This window comes from Carassius auratus, chromosome 14, assembly GCF_003368295.1.
Source record: "Carassius auratus strain Wakin chromosome 14, ASM336829v1, whole genome shotgun sequence".
Taxonomy (NCBI): domain Eukaryota; kingdom Metazoa; phylum Chordata; class Actinopteri; order Cypriniformes; family Cyprinidae; genus Carassius; species Carassius auratus.
In genome coordinates, this window is record NC_039256.1 from 15,640,882 (window position 1) to 15,664,725 (window position 23,844).

The 23,844-nt window shown below is 38.5% G+C and overlaps 2 protein-coding genes and 1 pseudogene across 2 annotated transcripts; 2 read left to right on the forward strand and 1 right to left on the reverse strand.

Annotated features, from left to right (window-relative positions):
• Positions 1-6,898: 6,898 nt before the first annotated feature.
• LOC113113306 (soluble guanylate cyclase 88E-like) lies at positions 6,899-10,913 on the forward strand. Its single transcript, XM_026279429.1, has 4 exons — positions 6,899-7,351; positions 7,663-7,809; positions 10,598-10,744; positions 10,836-10,913. The coding sequence occupies exons 1-4, from the start codon at positions 7,223-7,225 to the stop codon at positions 10,911-10,913; spliced, it is 501 nt and encodes a 166-aa protein (XP_026135214.1). The 5' UTR covers positions 6,899-7,222.
• Positions 10,914-11,479: 566 nt separating this feature from the next.
• On the forward strand, positions 11,480-13,244 carry LOC113114477 (receptor-type guanylate cyclase gcy-4-like). Its single transcript, XM_026281400.1, has 5 exons — positions 11,480-11,581; positions 11,823-11,912; positions 12,359-12,493; positions 12,592-12,717; positions 12,804-13,244. The coding sequence occupies exons 1-5, from the start codon at positions 11,486-11,488 to the stop codon at positions 12,960-12,962; spliced, it is 606 nt and encodes a 201-aa protein (XP_026137185.1). The 5' UTR covers positions 11,480-11,485; the 3' UTR covers positions 12,963-13,244.
• A 4,635-nt stretch (positions 13,245-17,879) lies between these two features.
• LOC113114478 (ADP-ribosylation factor-like protein 3) lies at positions 17,880-21,622 on the reverse strand (annotated as a pseudogene).
• Between the last annotated feature and the right edge of the window lie 2,222 nt (positions 21,623-23,844).

The following is a 23,844-nucleotide window of genomic DNA, read 5'->3' on the forward strand; positions in this document are numbered from 1 at the left end:
GGACAGCCCGAAATCGTACAGTATATACTGAGCTTAAGACACACAAAACAGAAAATGAATACAGTGTTAAAATGGAACCAAAACACAGCATACTTTTCAAGGCACGTCCCTTCGCATGCGACCCCTTCAGTACTGGCTGAAATTGGACACTTTCAACACAGGTTGGGGAGCGTTGTGCAACAGCAAACCAGCTTTCAGCCACTGGTCAAAAGAGAAGGGTCGGCTTCACATTAACTGCCTGGATGTTTGGGCTTTTGCACCATTCTGCCAGGCCATTGGGGACACTCTACCTTTTAGTCCACTCAGACAGCATGACGTTTGTGACCTATATAAATCGCCTGGGTAGTCTTGAAGCGCCTCTTCATTCTGGTATAGTACCTCTTGGAATGGGCTCAGCTCAACTTGCATTCACTGAGAGCAACTCATGTGCTGGGCAGGTTGAACCAAGGAGCAGACATGCTATCTCAGATCAAGGTCCCTTCAGAAGAGTGGATGCTACACCCACAAACGGTTCAAAGAATCTGGGAGATCTTCAGCAAGTGAGAGGTCGACCTTTTCGCCACAGAAGACAACTGTCATTTCCCAAATTATTTTTCAAAGGACGGGGATGCGTTGGCATACGATTGGCCCAACCTCCACCTTTATGTTTTTCACCCAGTCGCTCTGATCCAACAGATAATCAGGTCAATCAGGGAACAGAAACACAAAGGTTCTGTTAGTGCTCCCGCTCTGGGGAAATATAATAATTAAAAAAATATAATAATTTGATTTGTTTACCTGCATGTCAGTGTGACCATTAACTGACCTCAGAGAACTGTAAGTGTGTGAATGTGGTGTTAAATTATTAGGAATATTAACGTCCTCAGAGATATATCAAGGGTCTTAGCTAACAGGGGGCAGTCAAGGCCTAATGGCTAGAGAGTTGGACTTGTAACCCAAAGGTTGTCTCAGGTCTGGCAGGAATTGTCTGTGGGTGAAGTGAATAACCATCATTCTCTCTACCTTTAATTCAGAGCACGCCCACGATTGCATAACCGCCATTGACCAATGGAAGCTCAAAGGTGTTTAGGAGCCAAAACAAACTCCCCCAGAAAGTTTGCTTTGATTTTGTTCGAAATTATGTCATATCAGTTTGTTCTTCAGTTCCGTTTGAAATATATCATGGCCTTTACGCACTTCAAGTCTTCTAGATTTTAATTTGTGAATAATATGTAAGCCATTAAAAAGTAACAGATTATGAGCATTTTTAAAATTTAATATATACTCTAATTACAAGTACTTAATGTTTGTAATATAATTACGCAATCGAGATCAGTTACTAGCCAGCACTGATTACAGCATTATAAATGTATTTACTGTCCTTGCTATGTAAAAGTAATACTTTTGTTTAAAAAAAACGAATCCTTCTGACCTTAACTGTTTCAATAATATTTGATATGTATTAATCATTCAGTACACAATAACTGTTAGTCACACATTATATTTAATGATACAATTGTAAAATTGGAAAGAGCAGCATGTGTGCATGAGAGGTCTGCTTCTGTCAGTACTCAAAGTCACCAGGTGCTGACATAACAACAATAGATCAAAAGAGTTTATAGTATAAGTGTGGCTCTTTTTAAAATGTTTCTAGCTCCTCCTGCGCTGTTATTAAGACTGGGACCGTGTCTGGAGGAGCTGCAAACTTCTGAGACGGACAGACAGGAGGTCAGTTCATGTGACAATAAGACTGTTCAGGCTTCATTGTCATGAAAGAGCAGACAAACGTGTCGACTGTGATTGATTTATATATTTTAGAAGGACAGTGATCTCTTGATGTTGCTTTTTTTGTGTCCTTACTCTTTATTGTTTCACAGTTGGAGATAGTCTTGGAGTCCAGACGTTCAGACTTGTGTGGATTTGAAGACGTGTGTCGGTGTGGTCAGGATGTACGGGCTGCTGTGTGAAAGTCTTCACGACTTCATTAAGGAGTCGTACGGTGATGACGTGTGGAAACTGGTCATCTCTCGTCTCGTCTCGTCTCCCCACGTCTAGTCTCGTCTCGTCTCCCCACGTCTAGTCTCGTCTCGTCTCGTCTCCCCACGTCTAGTCTCGTCTCGTCTCGTCTCCTCACGTCTAGTCTCGTCTCGTCTCCCCATGTCTAGTCTCGCCTCGTCTCCTCATGTCTAGTCTCGTCTCGTCTCCTCACGTCTAGTCTCGTCTCGTCTCGTCTCCTCACGTCTAGTCTCGTCTCGTCTCCCCATGTCTAGTCTCGCCTCGTCTCCTCATGTCTAGTCTCGTCTCGTCTCCTCACGTCTAGTCTCGTCTCGTCTCCCCACGTCTAGTCTTGTCTTGTCTCGTCTCGTCTCCTCACGTCTAGTCTCGTCTCGTTTCGTCTCCTCACATCTAGTCTCGTCTTGTTGTGGTATATAATGTGTATCTTCTGATGCAATAGGACATGGTTGTGCATAACGTAGGCTCTGGTTTGGTGACTGTCTTTCCTGATCTGGATGGGAAGAAGATCAATGATGCTTTTCTGCTTGCTCGTCCTCTTGTGGAGTTCACATGGAACATGGAAAGTCATTTTTAATATTAAATATTAAATGTTGTATTAATTAATTATTATAATACAGTTACATTTTAGTATCAATGTATTTAAATATAGATACAGCACAAACTAAATAGAATTCTTTCATATAGAAACAGCATTACTTGGTTATTGGTTGACCTAAAATGGTATTATTTAATTGTGAACTGAAATTTAACACCTACTGTAAATCAAGTTTTTCCCTTCAACATTGTCTTCAGACAGGTGACTTTCTTCTCCTCACATCTTGTCTCGTCTCGTCTAGTCTCGTCTCCTCACGTCTCGTCTCGTCTCCCCACGTCTAGTCTCATCTTGTCTCGTCTCCCCACGTCTAGTCTCGTCTCGTCTCCCCACGTCTAGTCTCGTCTCCTCACATCTTGTCTCGTCTCGTCTAGTCTCGTCTCCTCACGTCTCGTCTCGTCTCCTCACATCTTGTCTCGTCTCGTCTAGTCTCGTCTCCTCACGTCTCGTCTCGTCTCCCCACGTCTCGTCTCGTCTTCCCACGTCTAGTCTCGTCTCGTCTCGTCTCCCCACGTCTCGTCTCGTCTTCCCACGTCTCGTCTCGTCTTCCCACGTCTCGTCTCGTCTCGTCTCCCCACGTCTAGTCTCGTCTCGTCTCGTCTCCCCACGTCTAGTCTCGTCTCGTCTCCCCACGTCTCCTCTCGTCTTCCCACATCTAGTCTCGTCTCGTCTCGTCTCCCCACGTCTCTTCTCGTCTTCCCACGTCTAGTCTCGTCTCGTCTCCCCACGTCTCGTCTCGTCTCCCCACGTCTCCTCTCGTCTTCCCACATCTAGTCTCGTCTCGTCTCGTCTCCCCACGTCTCTTCTCGTCTTCCCACGTCTAGTCTCGTCTCGTCTCCCCACGTCTCGTCTCGTCTCGTCTTCCCACGTCTAGTCTCGTCTCGTCTCCCCACGTCTCGTCTCGTCTCGTCTTCCCACGTCTAGTCTCGTCTCGTCTCCCCACGTCTCGTCTCGTCTCGTCTTCCCACGTCTAGTCTCGTCTCGTCTCGTCTCCCCACGTCTCGTCTCGTCTTCCCACGTCTCGTCTCGTCTCCCCACGTCTCGTCTCGTCTCGTCTTCCCACGTCTAGTCTCGTCTCGTCTCGTCTCCCCACGTCTCGTCTCGTCTTCCCACGTCTCGTCTCGTCTCGTCTCCCCACGTCTCGTCTCGTCTCGTCTTCCCACGTCTAGTCTCGTCTCGTCTCCCCACGTCTCGTCTCGTCTCGTCTTCCCACGTCTAGTCTCGTCTCGTCTCCCCACGTCTCGTCTCGTCTCCCCACGTCTCGTCTCGTCTCCCCACGTCTAGTCTCGTCTTCCCACGTCTAGTCTCGTCTCGTCTCCCCACGTCTCGTCTCGTCTCGTCTCCCCACGTCTCGTCTCCCCACATCTCGTCTCGTCTTCCCACGTCTCGTCTCGTCTCGTCTCCCCACGTCTCGTCTCGTCTCGTCTTCCCACGTCTAGTCTCGTCTCGTCTCGTCTCCCCACGTCTCGTCTCGTCTCGTCTCCCCACGTCTCGTCTCGTCTCGTCTCGTCTCCCCACGTCTCGTCTCGTCTCGTCTCCCCACGTCTCGTCTAAACACAAAGTAATTCTAACATGTTTGTTGTCCTCTAATGGTGTCAGATGGAAACAGTGCTAATGCGATGGAGAGCTGGGGTGATGGCAGCTGCTGCCTGAAACTGAAGGGTCAGATGAGATTCATGCCAGAGTGGGAATCCATCATCTTCCTGGGCACTCCAGTGTAAGACACAAAACACGCACATTAAACAGCGCGGCTGTGTTTCTGTTCATTTTGTGAATGCATAATAATTACAGAGTGGTTGTGTGTGTGTTGTCTTCGCAGCATGGAGAGTTTAAGTGCCATGTTTAAGACAGGTCTGTACATCAATGACCTGAGCATGCATGACTCGAGCAGAGATCTGGTGCTGGCAGGAACTCAGCAGTCTGAAGAGCTCCAGAGGGCCCTCATACAGGTACAGCTGTCGGGACTCAAGAGCACCCTGCTTTTGATGGACTCTTGCACTGTAGGGGTCTGAGAAAGAATTTTGACTTACCTGTGGAATAAAAAAAATGTGTCAATGTTTGTATGGTTTTATTAATGAATTATTATGTATTTAATTCAGCTCTGAATTGCCATGGAGAACTGATTTCTTTCCTTTCTTTGGTTCCCTTAGTGGTCCATTTTAAAGTGTAAAAGCATTCTCAATAACACATGTTCTCCTCTTATTGCCTGTCCTTCATTCTCTATATCTTTGTTTTTGTCTCTTTCTTCGTCTCGTCTCCCCACGTCTAGTCTCGTCTCGTCTCCCCACGTCTCGTCTCGTCTCGTCTCCCCACGTCTAGTCTCGTCTCGTCTCCCCACGTCTAGTCTCATCTCGTCTCGTCTCCTCACGTCTAGTCTCGTCTTGTCTCCTCACGTCTAGTCTCGTCTCGTCTCCCCACGTCTAGTCTCGTCTTGTCTCCTCATGTCTAGTCTCGTCTCGTCTCCTCACGTCTAGTCTCGTCTCCTCTCGTCTCCCCACGTCTAGTCTTGTCTTGTCTCGTCTCGTCTCCTCACGTCTAGTCTCTTCTCGTTTCATCTCCTCACGTCTAGTCTCGTCTTGTTGTGGTATATAATGTGTATCTTCTGATGCAATAGGACATGGTTGTGCATAACGTAGGCTCTGGTTTGGCGATTGTCTTTCCTGATCTGGATGGGAAGAAGATCAATGATGCTTTTCTGCTTGCTCGTCCTCTTGTGGAGTTCACATGGAACATGGCAAGTCATTTTTAATATTAAATATTAAATGTTGTATTAATTAATTATTATAATACAGTTACATTTTAGTATCAATGTATTTAAATATAGATACAGCACAAACTAAATATAATTCTTTCATATAGAAACAGCATTACTTGGTTATTGTTTGACCTAAAATGGTATTATTTAATTGTGAACTGAAATTTAACAGCTACTGTAAATCATTTTTGGTTGATTGTAATTCATCACGTACCTTTCTATCAAAGTTATCTAACATTATCAAGATGAATTTGTTCTGAAACAGTTCTTGTCATATTTTATTGCCATTTTGTAAACTGTAGAGAATAAACTGTGTTAATGTGAGAAATGTTGAAGATGTCTGAATTTTTTTGGTTTGACTGCATAGAGAGATTATATAATATAATTAATTATATATAATCATAATATAACTATATACCATATTAATTATAATAATACAGTATTTTATATAATTTTAATAATATACAATAAATTCATTTAAATAGTTAATAGTTCACATAAAATGGCAAGTAATTTTTGATATACATTTTTTTTGTATATGTATTTACACACGCACACATACATATAATTTTTTTGTATTCATATTAAAATGTGCAAATATAAACATATATATTACATAATAATTAGGAATCATATAATATTTATATATCATTTGAATTAATAGTTTTTTAAATTACAAATTAAAACTGTTTTAAATTCTGTTTTCTATTTGAATATATTTTAAAATGTAATTTATTCCTGTAAACATGTAAGAAGACATGCTAGTAAGTCTTTGCTTATCCAGTCAAATAATAAATCAGTCAGTAGTGAAGTGATGCCAAACTCCAAACCATTAATAAATGACAATATTGTAGAAAATGAGTGAATAAATGAATCAGTGGATTCTGTGACAGATCATCTCCCATCCCAACAACCTGTTTGAGATCATGTCTAAGGAGCCGGTGAAACGAGAGAGGAACCTTCACAACAGAGTGCAGAGTAAGGAAGGTCCTTCTGATCTCAGATCTACAGCTGGACATCATCCATCTTCATCAGATGATTCTGTTCTTTCTTTGTGTCTCAGACTCTGATTATGAGAACGCCAATCGCTCAGCAGATGTGGATGTGGAGCTGATGGCCTTTCAGTCAATTATAGGGGATGATTATAAAGGTCAGTCATTTATCTGTCATTACTGAGATTCTTCGTATTTTGGACAGTGATTTAAAGAGATGGTTCACCCAAAAATGAAAATTCTGTTGTTGTTTACTCTCGTTCATGTTATCTCAGACCTGTATGACTTTCTTTATTCCAGTAGAAGAACACCAGTAGAATGCCCAAGATGCTCTTTTTCATGTAATTAAAAGCGACAGATACAATCAACTCTTTAATGACAAAAAAGTTTCATAACAGCTTTATTAATTTACTTATTTACTGCAGTTGTATGTGTTTACTTGTATACTCCACACAGTTATGACAGTAAATAATATTTGATTGATTTGAAAGTCATATGGGTTTTTAAACTAAATGAGGAGGAATAAATGAGTTTTTAAACAATGTTATGAAGGTTTGGGTTGACTTTAACTTTGAAATTGAGACTGACTTTACTATATTTGATGTTTAAGAGGAAAACACATTAACAAAGTAATTCTAACATGTTTGTTGTCCTCTAATGGTGTCAGATGGAAACAGTGCTAATGCGATGGAGAGCTGGGGTGATGGCAGCCGCTGCCTGAAACTGAAGGGTCAGATGAGATTCATGCCAGAGTGGGAATCCATCATCTTCCTGGGCACTCCAGTGTAAGACACAAAACACGCACATTAAACAGCGCGGCTGAGTTTCTGTTCATTTTGTGAATGCATAATAATTACAGTGTGGTTGTTTGTGTGTTGTCTTCGCAGCATGGAGAGTTTAAGTGTCATGTTTAAGACAGGTCTGTACATCAATGACCTGAGCATGCATGACTCGAGCAGAGATCTGGTGCTGGCAGGAACTCAGCAGTCTGAAGAGCTCCAGAGGGCCCTCATACAGGTACAGCTGTCGGGACTCAAGAGCGCCCTGCTTTTGATGGACTCTTGCACTGTAGGGGTCTGAGAAAGAATTTCGACTTACCTGTGGAATAAAAAAAAATGTGTCAATGTTTGTATGGTTTTAATAATGAATTATTATTTCTGTATTTAATTCAGCTCTGAATTGACATGGAGAACTGATTTCTTTCCTTTCTTTGGTTCCCTTAGTGGTCCATTTTAAAGTGTAAAGGCATTCTCAATAACACATGTTCTCCTCTTATTGCCTGTCCTTCATTCTCTATATCTTTGTTTTTGTCTCTTTCTTCCCCACAGGAACAAAAGAAATCCAGTAAACTGGAGGAAAGCATGAAAATGTTGGACTACGAGATGAAAAAGACGGATGATCTTCTGTACAGAATGATTCCCAAGCCTGTTGCTAAGCGACTGCGGAAGGGGGAACCAGCTGTGAACACCTGTGAGGTTAGAACATCTGCATCTTTAACTACACGCAGGTGTTACGAGTGTCTAGACCAAATAGTCTTGGTTTTTTTTTGTTTTTGTTTTTTACTCTTGGATTTTTGTGAAAGTTTTTGTTTTTACTATTGAACATTTTGTCTTTAAAAACTTGTGCACCAAAATATTAATTATATTTTTTAAATATTAGTTACCCCTTTGATGGTAAAGCTGAATTTTCATACTTTAGCACACTTGCTGAATAATAATATTAATAAAAAAAACCAAAAAAAAAAAACCTCATGCAACAATAAATTATGAGATTCAACATTTATATATATATATATATATTAGGGGTGTAACGATACGCGTATTCGTATTGAACCGTTCGGTACGAGGCTTTCGGTTCGGTACGCGGTACGCATTATGTACCGAACGGTTCGTTGGACTAATTAATTAAATTTGGAAAATAAAAAAGGTGTGTGAAATATAATGTTATGCGTTCAACAAGGTAGCCCAATAACCCAAACGACGTAACAGGCAACGCCCCTGACACCCCCGAAGAAAAAAAAAAACACTTATATGTTTATGTTAGGCTACTCAGTCAGGCGCTCGCTCACTCAGTACGCGCTGAAGGCTCGGTACCAAGGAGCCCCGCACGTCACCTGTAGGAGGTGAGAGAAAAAAAATCAATCCGTGGCGACGGTTTTGCAATCCGTCCCCTCAGTTTATAAACCATCCTCATGAATTAATAAACTGTTCACTCGGTTTAACAAATCGTACCCACGGATTAACAAACCGTGCCCACGAATTCCCAATGCGTGCGCTCAGATTGTGTAAACCGTACCTTCGGTTTTTGAATCCGTACCCACTAATTCATAATCCGTGCGCACGCTTTCGCAATCCGTTCCCTCGGATTTGAAAACTGACACGCATTTTACACTTAACAGTGAAACATGCATCTAACTCCGGCAGGTGGGGTGAGGTGGGTGGAGCTTAGTATAATAAAATCACAAAAATAAGTCTTCATGTTAAGAAAGAATTGTACACAAGCATTTCCAAAACTGTCAAAGGTTATTTAAAAATAAAGCAATTCACAAATTATTTTATGACAAACATTTTTACTGTCTTGTACTCATTTATTTAGCCTACAAATTAAAATTATAAAAAATAACTTTATTTTTATTTGTATCATTATTATATATTATTAAACAGGTTATGCATAAGAATCTTTTATCCAAAATAACTTACAAAAGAGGAAAAAATTACTCCAGAGTCAGTCACAATGCCAGGTTTATTGCACAATAATAATCAAGTGCTATTATAGATTATCAGCAATTGAACAAGATTTTAATGCGCATCTTTCTTATTAAATCTTTGTATTCCACCTCGTACTACACTTGATAGAGAATCACTTAAGGCACTTTGCTGTAAACCTATTCCACATAATAATATTCAATAAAACTGTATGTTAACACGTAGGAGCTTGCTGCATGAATCCGTGAGTACGGTTTACAAATCCGAGGGAACGGATTGCGAAAGCGTGCGCACGGATTATGAATTCGTGAGTACGGATTCAAAAACCGAGGGTACGGTTTACAAAATCTGAGTGCACGGATTGGAAATTCGTGGGCACGATTTGTTAAATCGAGTGAACAGTTTATGAATTCGTGAGTACGGTTTATAAACTGAGGGGACGGATTGCAAAACCGTCGCCACGGATTGATTTTTTTTCTCCTACAGGTGACGTCCCGGGCTCCGTATACGGACATCACCGCAGCGAATGGTGCATTTACGTTATAGCCGCGGATATGAGACCTTACTCTGTAGTGGAAAACGCAGGTTTTAAGAACATGCTTAATGTAATTGAGCCCCATTACAATATTCCTTCACGAGCCCATTTCAGACAGACCGTAATTCCTGCTTTGTTCCAAAAAACATAAGCCCAAATAGAGAACCAACTGAGTAAAAACACACTCAATATAAAGAGTTATAGAGTTCAATATAAAAAGAGTTACATCTTTGTATTTGTTCATAACTACTACAACAATATTACATTTAATTTGTAAAAAAAATTTATTAGGGGCTATTTTTGTTTTATACAGTATGCTGCTAAGAAAACACCATAGAAGATGGGTAAAGAATAGCTCCATCATTGTTCAATGTAAAAAAACAAAAACAAAAAAAAACACATACTTTGTTAGTTTTAATAAATAAAACATTTAAATAAAAATCAAGGAAATTTATCTGCCAATTTTTTCTTTTTGCTGTATCTAAAACGTACCGAACCGTACCGAACCGAACCGTGACATCAGTGTATCGAACCGAACCGAACCGTGAATTTTGTGAACCGTTACACCCCTAATATATATATATATATATATATATATATATATATATATATATATATATATATATATATATATATATATATGTTTTTTTTTTTTTTTTAGTGAAGCTAATGAACTTTCTGGAATCCCTAAAATGATAATTTCCTTCAAATGTATTCATCCTCAGGCCATCCAAGATGTAAAAGATTTGGAACAGGTTTGGAGAAATATTGCATCACATAACTCGCTCATCAATGGATCCTCTGCTGTGGATGGGTGCCGTCAGAATGAGAGTCCAAACAGCTGATAAAAACATCACAATAATCCACAAGTAATCCTCAACACTCCAGTCCATCAGTTAACAACTTGTGGATTATTGTGATGTTTTTACCAGCTGTTTGAGCTGTCACCCTGACGGCACCCATTTACAATTGTATTTTTTTGGTGAACTTTTCCTTTAAACTCTTTCCTTTGACCTGTTTCAGGTGTTTCCTGATGTGACCATCCTGTTCAGTGATGTGGTGGGCTTCACTCATATCTGCAGTCACATCACACCCATGCAGGTGGTCCCTATGCTCAACACCATGTACACGCTCTTCGACACGCTCAGTGAGAAACACAGAGTGTTTAAGGTGAGATCATTTCTTCTGCGGTTCCAGCGCGATCACACGGTGATACAGATGTTCCTCACATTGATGTGTGTGTTTCTGGTTGAAACTATAGGTGATGCCTACATGGTGGTGGCAGGCGCTCCAGAAAAGACCAAGTTTCACGCTCATAATATCTGTGACATGGCTCTAGATATGGTTCGTTCTAAAGATCATCTCAAAGACCCGTCCAATGGAAACAACATCCAGATACGCGTGGGCACGTCTTCTCTCTTATTCAACAATTGTTTTTTCATTATTTACATTCATTTCTATTTATTGTAATATAATGAGCAATTTCAGGTAATAAACACTTCAGTTTGACATCAGTTTGGTTTTTTTAATATTTTAAAAAGAAGTCTTTTATGCTTACCAAGGCTGCATTTATTTGATCAAAAACAGTAATATTGTAAAATATCATTTCAATTTAGAATAACTGTTTTCTATTTGAATATATTTTAAAATGAAATGTATTCCTGTGATCAAAGCTGTATTTTCATCATCATTACTCCAGTCTTCAGTGTCACATGATCCTTCAGAAATCATTCTGCTGATTTGCTGCTTTAGAAGAACAGCATTTATTTGAAACAACTTTTGTAACATTAATGTCTTAACTCTCACTTTTGATCAATTCAATGCATTCTTGAGAAACACAAGTCTTGATTTCTTTCAAGACGCTCATTATTTTGAGCCTGTTTCATTCTTCTCGTAGGAATACACTCTGGTATGGTGGTGGCTGGGGTCGTAGGTCACAAGATGCCTCGCTACGGTCTTCACGGTGATACAGTCCACACTGCGTCTGCCATGGAGAGCAATGGGAAGGTAGATAGAAAGTCTTTAGTATACTTCATCATATATATTGCACAAACATTACTTACTTGAAGCAGGAATGATGGATTTAGTGCAGTTTTAATCAAAAGCACCACAATATCACGCTCATTAGATCGATGTTTGTTGGTTTTGTTGAGCGTTCCTCTGTTTATAATAGGACTGAACTCCTAGCGGCCGTTCACAGGCCCGAACGCCTGCTGTCTGATTGACGTCTGATGTCTCTTATTTATAGGAAATGCACATCCAGCTGAGCAGCGCTACTAATGAGCACCTGAAGGGAAGTCACTTTATCTTCGAGAGACGCGGTACCATCACCATCAAGGTCAGTCGCTGAGTAACTGGACTGAAAAATCGACCCAAAGCTTGTTTACGCAGACTTCGATAAACAGGACCACCTGAGGTCCATCAGTTGATCCGAGAACTGTCTGACCACCTTCATAATTAGGAAAGAATGATGAGCATTAATAATAGTGATGCTGCTTGAGCAAACGAATACATTAAAAACTTGTTTTTTGTTTGTTTGTTGTTGTTTTTTATAATTTCTCTCATGTGATTATGTGACTATGTGATTATGTTTGTAATAACATTTTTTTTTTTAAATTTAAAATGCTGTTTGATATTCACATAAAAAAAGTTTACATATGATCAACATAACATTAATTTGAACATAATACAGGGATAAGGGTTTGGTTTGAAAGATATGACTGATGCGCTGGCAAACTACAGCTACTTTATTGATGTAATATACTTTTCTCTGACAATGTGGAGATTGAGACGTACTGGCTGAAAGGAAAGAGAGATAAAGATGGAAACGCTCGGGCCGCATGCCCACAGTTAGAAGCCCAGACCATCAGTAAAGCCGCCATCTCTGCCCCTGAAGCGCCCATCGATGAGGACCTGCAGGTGAATTTATCATTTAAAATTATTATTAATTTATAATGTTATAAAGTTGTTTGCAGAATGGTTAAGAACAGTTTTTTCTTATGGATTTTCCTCCTCAGGTGTTCCCCTCGGTGGCAGGTGAGGATGAGGACGATGTGAAATCTATCCGCTCTCACCGCATGAAGATGGAAACCTCTGGAAACTCTCTGGAGGAGTGTCGGGTCGAAGGAGCGTCCGTCAGTAAGGTGAGATCTGTGATTTCTGTGCCTGTGTGAGCGAGTGATGAGATGTTACACCACGACTCATGATAATATCAAACGCTCTCTCTCAGTCTCATTATAAGGACGCTCTTCAGGACAGCAGTCTGCAGGACCCACACACTGAGCTGGACTCGGCTGAGTTTGACGTTGGAGATTCAATACTGGAGTCTCCTGCTGGCTCGTGGGATTCCCACGGCTCGGAGAAGAGCACCATGTGCTCTGTGTGCTAAACATAGTGATCATGGCATGGCTTGAAATTGATTTCCGAGTGTCTTTTCTAAAGCATTCAGCTGTTTCAGCCTTTTTAGTTTCCATAGTCCATCCTCAGAATCATATGGCTATTGATCTGCATGTGTTTCCCAAAGAATTCGCTGGATTGTCTTTTAAATAGATCAGAGGCATTATTGAACTGAAATGTGCTTTTTGTGTTGGCTTCTCATCTGTATTCAATCTCATTCAGGTTAAAGCTTTATAAATCTTTGTTCCCTTTTGCTGGTTTTATGCTTTATATTGACAGATACATTTATTTTTTTCATTTTTAATGATCTCCTTATGAAAATGAAAGGGTCATATTTCATCCTATATCATCAGTCAAAATGAAAATAATATTATTATATTCTTAAATTATTATTATTATTATTAATTTATTTCTGACATTATTTGCATGGCAATTAAGCACATTCGACCAGATTCTCATTTACTAATTAAAAACACAATAAAAAAAGAAAAATAAATAAATGATAAAAATAAATAAATTAAATCAGCATAAATTAAGCAGTGCAACAAATACTGCCATGATGTATAAATATTTAGCGATTGAAATAATATATACTTTTCTTTAAGAATGCTAATTGGCGAAAGTGCTTACCATTCATTTTAAAGTTGTCTATAAGATTTTCTTCAATGTTTTTGAAAGAAGTCTCTTCTACTCACCAAAGCTACATTCATTTAACCAAAAATACAGTAAGATCAGTAATATTGTAAAATGTTATTGCAATTTAAAAAAAAGTATTTTTCATTTTAGAAAATATTTCCAAATATAAGCGTTTGTTCTAAAACATTTTTACTGTCAATTCTGATAAATTTAATATGCCCTTGTAAGTATAAAAAAAATCTAAATACTTATAATGGTAGAGTATATTTTTTCACTTTTTTAATTGGGGTGAAATGCGACCTGAACATGTTTTAATTTCGGTAAGATTTGTCCAGTATTTACTCCTCACTGAATTCACTCAGGATGAAATGTTCTGCTTCTGTGCTTCATCTGTCAACATCGGTCCATTACCACAAGAAATCATCTGAACTCTTCTCTCAGCTTCTAAAAACAAACAGCAGTCATGATTAGTGTATAATGTACTCATAATGGTCATGTTTACAGCACTTATAGTAATTATTCTGGTGCTCTACATGCCTGACTGTTGTCATGTGTGAATTATGTGAGAGTTATTGTGTTTATCAGCTTTAAAGAGTCAAAAAATTGGATATAGGCTATTTTTACACAATATTTAGTGATGCTGCTGTCTTGTTAACACACCGTTTATGTCTTGTAGCTACATTTTAGAAGGATTTATCCCAATGCAACGCCCCACTGACTTCCATTGTGAGTGTTTTAATGTAATTGCTTATTTTTACAATCTGAGAGAAGGCTCAGAATTATTTCAAGATAGATGACACTTTGATGACACTTTGCAGCTCTTCTCAAAATTCGTCTGGTCTTTCTCTCTGTTTTGCCATTTTAGTTTTTGATGTGTTTCTCTGTCTGTGTATTGTTTGCTTGCTGCCTAACTGTTTCCTCAAAGTGATGTGAAAATGAAGCAGGAGTGACAGCGTGACTCATTTAATCACCATTGTACAATATATTTCAGTTGATCACAAGCAGGCTCAATAATTTCACGCATTACTTCTGCAGAAAACAGTCATTTCAGTTTCAGTTATGAGACAAAGCTGAATAGAACTGACAAAGAAAATGATAAAGCTGTATTCTGCTTTTCATCCAGTGAGGTTTTTGATAAAAAGAAATCTCTTATACTCACCAAAATAGCGTTTATTTATTTATTTAAATAAAGCATGTTTTATTATTTATTTAAATATATATAACAAATATTTTGTAATATATGTTTTCTATGTTAATATATTTTGTAATATAATATAATATAATATAATCACATGATCCTTCAGAAAAATTTCTGTTTTTTATCAGTGTTGAAAATAGTTGTGCTGGTTAATATTTTTGTGGAAACTGTAATACATTTTATTACAGGATTTCCTGATAAATATGAAGTTGAAAAGAACAGCATTTAGCAAAACAGAACAGCAAAATAGAAATCTTTCATAACATAGGCTAAATGTTTTGAATGTGTGCTTTCCGAATAAAAGTATTTTGAACAGCACAGAGTTTTGTATATTTATTTATTTTTAAATATGATGTCTAAATGACATACTAATTACTTTGCAGTTTGTATTCCTCAAAAATAAAGAAGGATAAAAAAATAAATAAAAAAGGGAAGAAAAGAAATCAAGCACTGATTTGGTTTCTTCGAGAGGCAGGGTCTTTCTCAGATGGTGTTTCCCAGCGAGGGGCTGGAGGAGCTGCGTCTGAAGGTGGCGTCCTCTCTGTCCAGACTGCAGCCGGAGGTTTGCCGCCCGTCTTTGGGAGACGTCTGCAGCGTGCAGTGGAAGCAGAAGGCGTAGAAGAACGCCACCAAGAGCAGGAAGCAGACAATGCAGAAGATGATGACTATGAGGATGGTGTGGACGTGTGTGTATGCGTCTTCAGACGGGAACCCAGGGCTGAATGTCGGGGTCACCTTCTCTCCGCTGACATACCCCTCAGAGCTGAGGTGTGACCCACCACTCATGACGGCGAGGGGAATTCTGGGTAACCTGGTGTAGAGGTGAAGAGATTTTTTCAAATGTCTCTTACGCTCACCAAAGCTGAATTTATTTGATAAAAAATACAGTAAAAACAGCAATATTTTGAAATATTATTACAGTTTTTAAATAACTGTTTTCTATGTGAATAGATTTTAAAATGTAATTTATTCCTGTGATCAAAGCTGAATTTATTTGACAAAAAATACAGTAAAAACAGCTATATTTTGAAATATTATTACAGTTTTTAAATAACTGTTTTCTATGTGAATAGATTTTAAAATGTAATTTATTCCTGTGATCAAAGCTGAATTTATTTGATAAAAAATACAGTAAAAACAGCAATATTTTGAAATATTATTACAGTTTTTAAATAACTGTTTTCTATGTGAATAGATTTTAAAATGTAATTTATTCCTGTGATCAAAGCTGAATTTATTTGATAAAAAATACAGTAAAAACAGCTATATTTTAAAATATTATTACAGTTTTTAAATAACTGTTTTCTATGTGAATAGATTTTAAAATGTAATTTATTCCTGTGATCAAAGCATCATTACTCTAGTCTTTAGTGTTGCATGACCCTTCAGAAATCATTCTAATATGCTGATTTGCTGCTCAAGAAATATTTCTTATCATCATCAATGATGAAAAAAGTATAATCAGAAGCATGGCAGGTCTACACAACACTTCACAGCATATGACAGTTAGTCAATGGGTTGGAAAAGTCCATTTTGATTAGTATTCAATGTTGGACTACTGGGGACCTAATGTAATATCTCAGTCAAAAACGAGCATGTATTGTATTTCAAAGCATTAGTCTCTTTTTCTGGTTTTCAGAAGCTCTTTCTTAACTAAAAGTTTGACAGGAGGCAGAATTAAAGAGACTCACCCAGTCGAGTGAAAACTGCTGTCAGTTTTTATCTGTAGAAAAGTGTTCCTGCCTGATCTTTCTGGAGATCAGTCCACTTGTGTGTGCATTACTGAACCTGCTCACGGTACGCTTCCATGCGACAGGACGAAAGAAACGAAGAAATGAAGAAAGGCTGGAGAGAGAGGAGGGAGGCGGTGTTGCCATAGCGACGCTCGCTGAGTGGATGAGAGCTTGAAGAGAGCCTGACATGCCAACTCAACACAGATGAGTTGATAGATTCCACAATAACATAATAATGAGTCTGTTATTGCCATTACAGCTCATGAAGCGTGTCCATCCAATTATACTGAGATGAGATGAGATGCAGAAGTGTATGTTTATGGGTTCTCATCAAATTTCTGATTGAATGTTTGAATCATTTCAGTCACAGAAGGAAATTAATTGGAAAGATAGATAGATAGATAGATAGATAGATAGATAGATAGATAGATAGATAGATAGATAGATAGATAGATAGATAGATAGATAGATAGATAGATAGATATTTTCTGGCTGATGGGTTGAATACATTTATCAGCGTCTGTCAACAGCTGGAGAGCTTTATTTTCATGCAAAGTAGATAATTGTTGCAGTTTGTCTGCTGATTTCTGTGTTCAGTCCATATTTATCTGCTGCCATCTACTGGATGGTGAGAAAGAAAGAAACCTGAAACACACTGAGCCAAATAATTCACATTTGGTTGATCTTCTTGAATACATTTCTTTGTCTTACACTGAGAGTAACAGTCATACAGGTGTGCAACATCATGTGGGTGAGAAAAAAAAATGCATTTCCTTTCATTTTCCCCCTTTAACTTTAATTTGTAACAACAATATTTTTTCCATAATGGACCTTTCTTGTTAGTCCTTTCCAAATGGGAAATTAAATGTACATGGAATACAAGACAAGTGAATATGTAATAAATTAACAGTTGATTTGTTTTTCCATTTGAAGGCAAAATAAATGGCGTATTAAGATATGTACATTATTAAATGCATTCATTCATTTTTATTAATTTGCTATTCTAAGAAAAACAAGAACAGACACAGAGGCGAGATCTTTTCTGATGATCCACTAACTGTCAACAGCCAGTTTGAGAGTACAGTGTAATACCATGATTCATAAAAAAAAAAGGCCTGCTCAAACACAATAGTCTGCAGTTATTGTTTGTGAGAGATGTCTGTCTATTGATATCACCACTTTTATAAAGTCAGTCTCTAGTTCAGACACTCAGTATATGCTAATCGTGAAATTTAGTGACATGAAAAACTGAGACACTAAAGGCAAATATTTCAAAATAATACCGATTACTGTTTTACAAGCAAACATACAAACAGTATATTTAAAGGAATATGCAAACATCTTAAGAGCCCTTGGAGTTTATTGTACTGATTACATGGAAATCGTGGATATCGCATGGGAGTTGTTACATGCTCGTGCAGTTCACAGGGTGTTATTATGTTATTTCGTCCTGTTGACGAGGCCGTTACAGATCCAATTTATACCATCCTGTAAATACAGGAAGATTTAGATGCACTTTTACCCCTCAGACTGCTGTAATTGGTGGTCAAAATTATTAGAACACTATATTCTCACCAGTTATTAATGTTATTTCTATCTTTAGCTGTAGTGTGTCAGTAGGAACAAACCTTCATTTAGCCATTAAGTGTAATGCTAGTGCCTCACCTGCACACCCTATCCTGTGACCGCCGGACAGGCCTGGATCTGCCAGACTCGGTCTCTGTATGTGTGCAGGTTCAAACCCTCGGCGATCTCACTGGCCTGAGACGCCGTACCCAGATCCTGTTAATTCACAAAGATGAGGATGGGTCCGCCTGCGAGATTTTCCTCGTCTATCAGCTCTGGCAGCTCCTACAGACATGTATGTAACAGCGGCATTCAAATTAAGGTCACAATATTCAACATCTGTAGTCAAATCCTCCAATTCTGTCTTCGAATTTGAATATATTAACTTTCCTGAGGTAAATGTAACTTTATGTGATTTGTTGTTTCCAAGCTGTTTAAAACATTTCATGACTGAAACACTTATTACATCATAAATAGATTTATGCAAATTTTTAATAAGGTGTCAGACTTTTGGACCCCGCTGTAGGCTATGTTGTTCCATGTTTTATTGTGTAATTGAACACAATTCACTGATAACACACAAGTAACAAACAAATGACCTTTGTTCTGTGGGAAGATTCTGGGAATTGTATTTGCATATGATTTCTGGCCTTACCAAACCTGTTTCCTCAAACCGCTTCTTGTCGGTGCTGTCTATGACATAAACCTGCAGATGAACCAACAAGCATCTCTTGTTTATTAGCAAATAGTGACAGTTGACATATTGTGTATGCAGTAGGGATGCACCGAATCCAGGTTTCGGATTCGGCCGAATACTGGGCTTTTTGACGGGGTTCGGTTTCGGCCGAACCTTAGTTTTTTTTTTAACCGAACCAAACCCTAGGCTCGGGGAACATTCGTTCCCACACTCGCGACCGGCTGTCACCTGTTAATGCAGAGCGTCTTGTTTTTTTTTAAATGAAACTCATTTCATGTGAAAGATTAGAGGTTTTACGTTAATTTAATTATGATGCAGGAGATGTGCGTGATCTTACGTAATATTTTTCGTAATATTTGGCTACTGTTCTAATCGTAGCCTATCCTACTACTGTTATAAACGAAAACTAAACAGCCTGCTATACGTTTATTGAGTTAATGTTCAATTATTTACATTAATTTCAGTTAAGTCACCAAACATATTCTGATTTTAAAAAAATAATAAAAAATAAAACTTTTCTTTGCATTGCCGCACTTTTTTTTTTGAAAGGTTTTGGTTGTTTACTTGCAAGCATAGCTAAGCTTGGTAAATGTCAAAAAAGTTTTTCTCACTTAATGTTGCCTATTCTTTTTTTTTCTTTCTTTTTTTTTACAGTTAAAATAAAATAAAATGAAAAATACATTGCTGTGGACGTTGTTTACTTCATTAATGTGTTTTACTGTGTTCATGGAATAAGGATGCGAGTAGGATTCGGTATTCGGTTTCGGCCGAATCTTAAACAGTGGATTCGGTATTCGGCCGGGGACGAAAAAAGGACGGATCTTTCTTTGTCTGCCGATGTCCCACACATTCAGTTTCATTCCATGAGAGGCCACGCTTTTGATGTTAAAGTGCTGGATTGGTCAATATCACCCAAAATAACTGGCGTAATTTGGAAATCGATATGTGATTTGGTAACACTTATACTTTAATCACATACTAATATCTAAATAAAAAATTGGCTTACATCTTATTTTAAGGTGTCCTATACAGTGTGATTATATAAGTAGATACTGAGCAATATTAATGAACTACCTGTACATGTAATTACTATATGGTTAGGGTCAGAATTAGGGTTCAGTTTAGGGTTACTTGCATGTTATTATGCATAATTTATTGTTATTATAATATGTACTTACATGTAACGTGTAACAAGGACACCTTAAAGTGTAACCAAATATTGCTTTAGGAAATAACCAATGATCACATAAAAAAAAAGTCCCCTTTTGGAACTTTATTTTTAAAGAATTGTTCTGAATCACTAACTTATCAGGCACTATTTCAGTTCGGATACTGTAGTTTCAAAACTTCATGCCAGTCAGATGGTTTCTTCTTGTCTAAGTGACTAGTTCTTGGTCAGGATAAGCTGCAGCTGGATTTCAGCAGGGCTGGTTTTGTTTAGACTCATTTGTGTTGGTGTGATGGTGTTCACTTGAGCAGTGTGGTTTTTCCCAGCGTTGTCCAGATCCACCAGAACTATCCTGAGCACCAGCTCTGTGGTTCCCTTCAGCTTCTGCATCACAGAGAGCAAACCCTAAACAGCACAAACACTACCATTATTCAAGCATACTGAGTTTACATTGTTCAAATGTTTACTTTTTGCCAACAACAACAGGAAATGTTTTGAACCTGATTAAATGTGGTTTTTACCATTAACCATTTCTAATGTTTCAGAAACATTCTTACATTCACGTTTATTCAAAGCAAATTACATTGGATTCAAGGTTTAAACTGATCGGTTATCTTTCCATTGCACCATGCACCATGGTTTATTAATGGAACTTATGTTGCTACTTATTAGGAACGCTTTTTGAAATGTAAGTCAATTACGTATAAAAGAGTGTTTTGATTAATTATTTATTTAGAAGTATATTTTAGGGTTATTACTCTATTGAAATAACATAAACAATATTTAACTTGTAAAAAAAAAAGTTTTATTTCAGCTAGCCGTTTTTCATTTATCATTTTTGTAAAGTTTATTAAAAATAAAAATAAAATTGATAAATGCTTTGTAGTCAAAAAATAAAAAAATGACAACAAATTAACTAAAACCTGAACAAAAGTTAGAATTAAAAATATATGAGTTTAACTATATATTAATACAAACTAAGAAGTGTCTTAATTATACTAAAATTACACTTGATTTAAATCCCTAGCCCCCAAACGAGTAATAATAATGATTCTTGATCAAAATTTTAAATCAAATGCCAAATTGCCTAATAAAAATAACACAATACTAAGGAAACTAGCATGCAGGAGCATTTTCTCAAGCACATTATTCATAGGTGAACAGATTAAGCTAATGGTGCTTTCTCTTGAGCACATGAAGCATGTATTTAAGAATGCTGCAGTTTAAGTAAGCAGTCGAATTGTTGACTATTGCACGGTTATCAGAAGCAGTTTCTCAGGGTAATGCACAGATCAGTCTGCCAGGCCCCATTCATGTAGTTAAGGCTTATAGAAATGAGATTTATCTGGGTCACGTGACCTATCTCTGATTGCTTGGGCCCCTTTCTTTCTGTAAGACAATACTAATCATCCCAGACTAACTCACACCTAAAGCGTACATCATTTATCCAGATTACTGAACATACTACGTGTACGTATTTGGCAGACGCTAAATCCAATTCAAAATTGCATGTCCATTAAATGAATGTGTAAATGACTGTATCTAGCAAAGACAATTATTGAATAGTTTATTCTGGGTTTTCTGATCACAAATGAACTGGGCAGTGATACCAACACAGAGGAAGCGACAAACGTACCTTTGGAGCATCACCCATCTTGACTTCTGTCCTGTCCTGGTTGCTTATATTCTCCCGTTGTCCCCGCAGGGTTATGGATGTGTATTTAAATCACGATTACCACTGTGCTGACAATCCCTCTCCCATATTCAGGGGTTTGTGAGTGTGATAGAGAGCTAAAATTGTTAACTTGTGTTGGATTGGACTCTGTCAATGAGTGTAGAACATTTGCAGAATGGAGGATTAGGAAAGACTGAATTAGTGTCTCTCTCCTCACCACCCCCACTGAGACTTTAGCAGAATTATTTCTAGCTGTAGGTGCTGAGGGGAATCACAGCGACTTACTAACCCTGCTAACCAGTACTGTCACTTCAGGGTTAAAGTAGATGAGTTTTGAGACATTATTTAATGAGAAATTAGAAATTTAGCATTACATCACTTGCTCACCTCCTCTGCCATCAGAATGAGAGTCCTTACAGCTGATAAAAGCACCACAATAATTCACAAGTAATCCATACCCCTCCAGTCCAACAATTAACATCTTGTGATGTGAAAAGTTGCGTGTTTGTAAGAAACAAATCCATCATGACATTTTTACCTTCAAACTGTTGCTTCCAGCTATAGTCCCCTATCCAAAAAATATGTGTAACGATATACAAATCTCCATATTCATCGGGAAGAAGGAGGCGGGAACCGGAGCACAATCAAAACATAATTTTAATATTCAAAATAAACACAATACAGCGCACCAGCCCCTCGCGGACGACTGGTGCGCGCAAATAAATAGCAAACACATAAAATAATGTCCCAGGCCTGGTCCTCTCTCGTCCTTCACGGTCGTCGCTCCAGTTTTATATCCTTCCATCTCCTACATGGGACTCGATACCAGCGGTGGGGCGCATCTTCAATCACTACACCTGGCCTCACTCCTCGTTCCCACGCCTCTCGGCCCCGCCCCACTCGCCACAATATGTTTCGTCTGAATCAGGAGAGAAATATGCACAGATCAAGCACAGGTGAAAACAGCCTAAAATAAATTCTAAACAAATAATGGAATGAAGGAAGCATTAATTTGGATATGAACTCAGAAGTGACAGTTTAAAGGTCCTAATGCTGGATTTGTTTCTTACAAACACAGCTTTTTGCTTCACAGGATGTTGATGGAATAGTTGAAATAATTGATGGACTGGAGTAATGCGGATTATTGTTGTGTATAAAAGTTAAGACTCGGCCACACCCCCCTAAAACGTCTAGTTCACACACATATTACACACCCCCACATATCTACATCACTATGTGGGAAGATTTGCATAACACCGCCCAGATGTTCACTCAAAGAAAGAAGGTGTACCTTTTATTCTCATTGTAGTATTGTTGTTGCCGTTGCTGCCATTTCGTATAGATGCTGTATGTTTCATTCTGAAAGTGAAACTCCTTTGTTTGGCCTTCCAAAAGAGGATGATATCCGCTTCTTCATACCAGGATCTGATACATCAACTTTGCCGGATCGTCTTTCACTGTAGATGAAGTGGAGTCCAGCCCGGGGTCGACACATGTGGTTGCAGCAAGCTCCTTCCTTCGTAGAATCCGCCCACTCAAGGCCGCGGTGTGTGGTGCTGTTTCGTTGAAAGAATTAAACTACTTTGTTTGACCTTCCAAAAGAAAACAAGACTAGAAATCATGATTATATAATGTTTATAATGGGTTTTAGGTTTAATAAAATGAAAGGACATCACAATCTGTTAAGGGGCATAACATTTCCATCACAAGTTTGGGGTGTTCAGCCAATCACAATGCACTGGATAGCTGGCCAATCACAGCACACCTCGCTTTTTAGACCGATGAGCTTTGTGAAAATCGATGCATTTCAGAAGGTGAGTGTAATAATATGAAACTCCACATACATCGGGAAGAAGGAGGCGGGAACCGGCGCACAATCAAATGAAGACTTTAATGCCAAAAATAAACACAAAACAGCGCGTCAGCCCCTCACGGCGACTGACGCGCACAAATAAAAAACAAACACATAAAATAATGTCCCAGGCCTGGTCCTCTCTTGTCCTTCACGGTCGTCGCTCCAATTTTATATCCTTCCATCTCCTACGTGGGACTCGATACCAGCGGTGGGGCGCAGGTGCAGCTCATCTTCAATCACTACACCTGGCCTCACTCCTCGTTCCCACGCCTCTCGGCCCCGCCCCACTCGCCACAGTGAGGCATAGAGGAACAACAAGATGATTTAAGATAGTTTGATGAAAAAT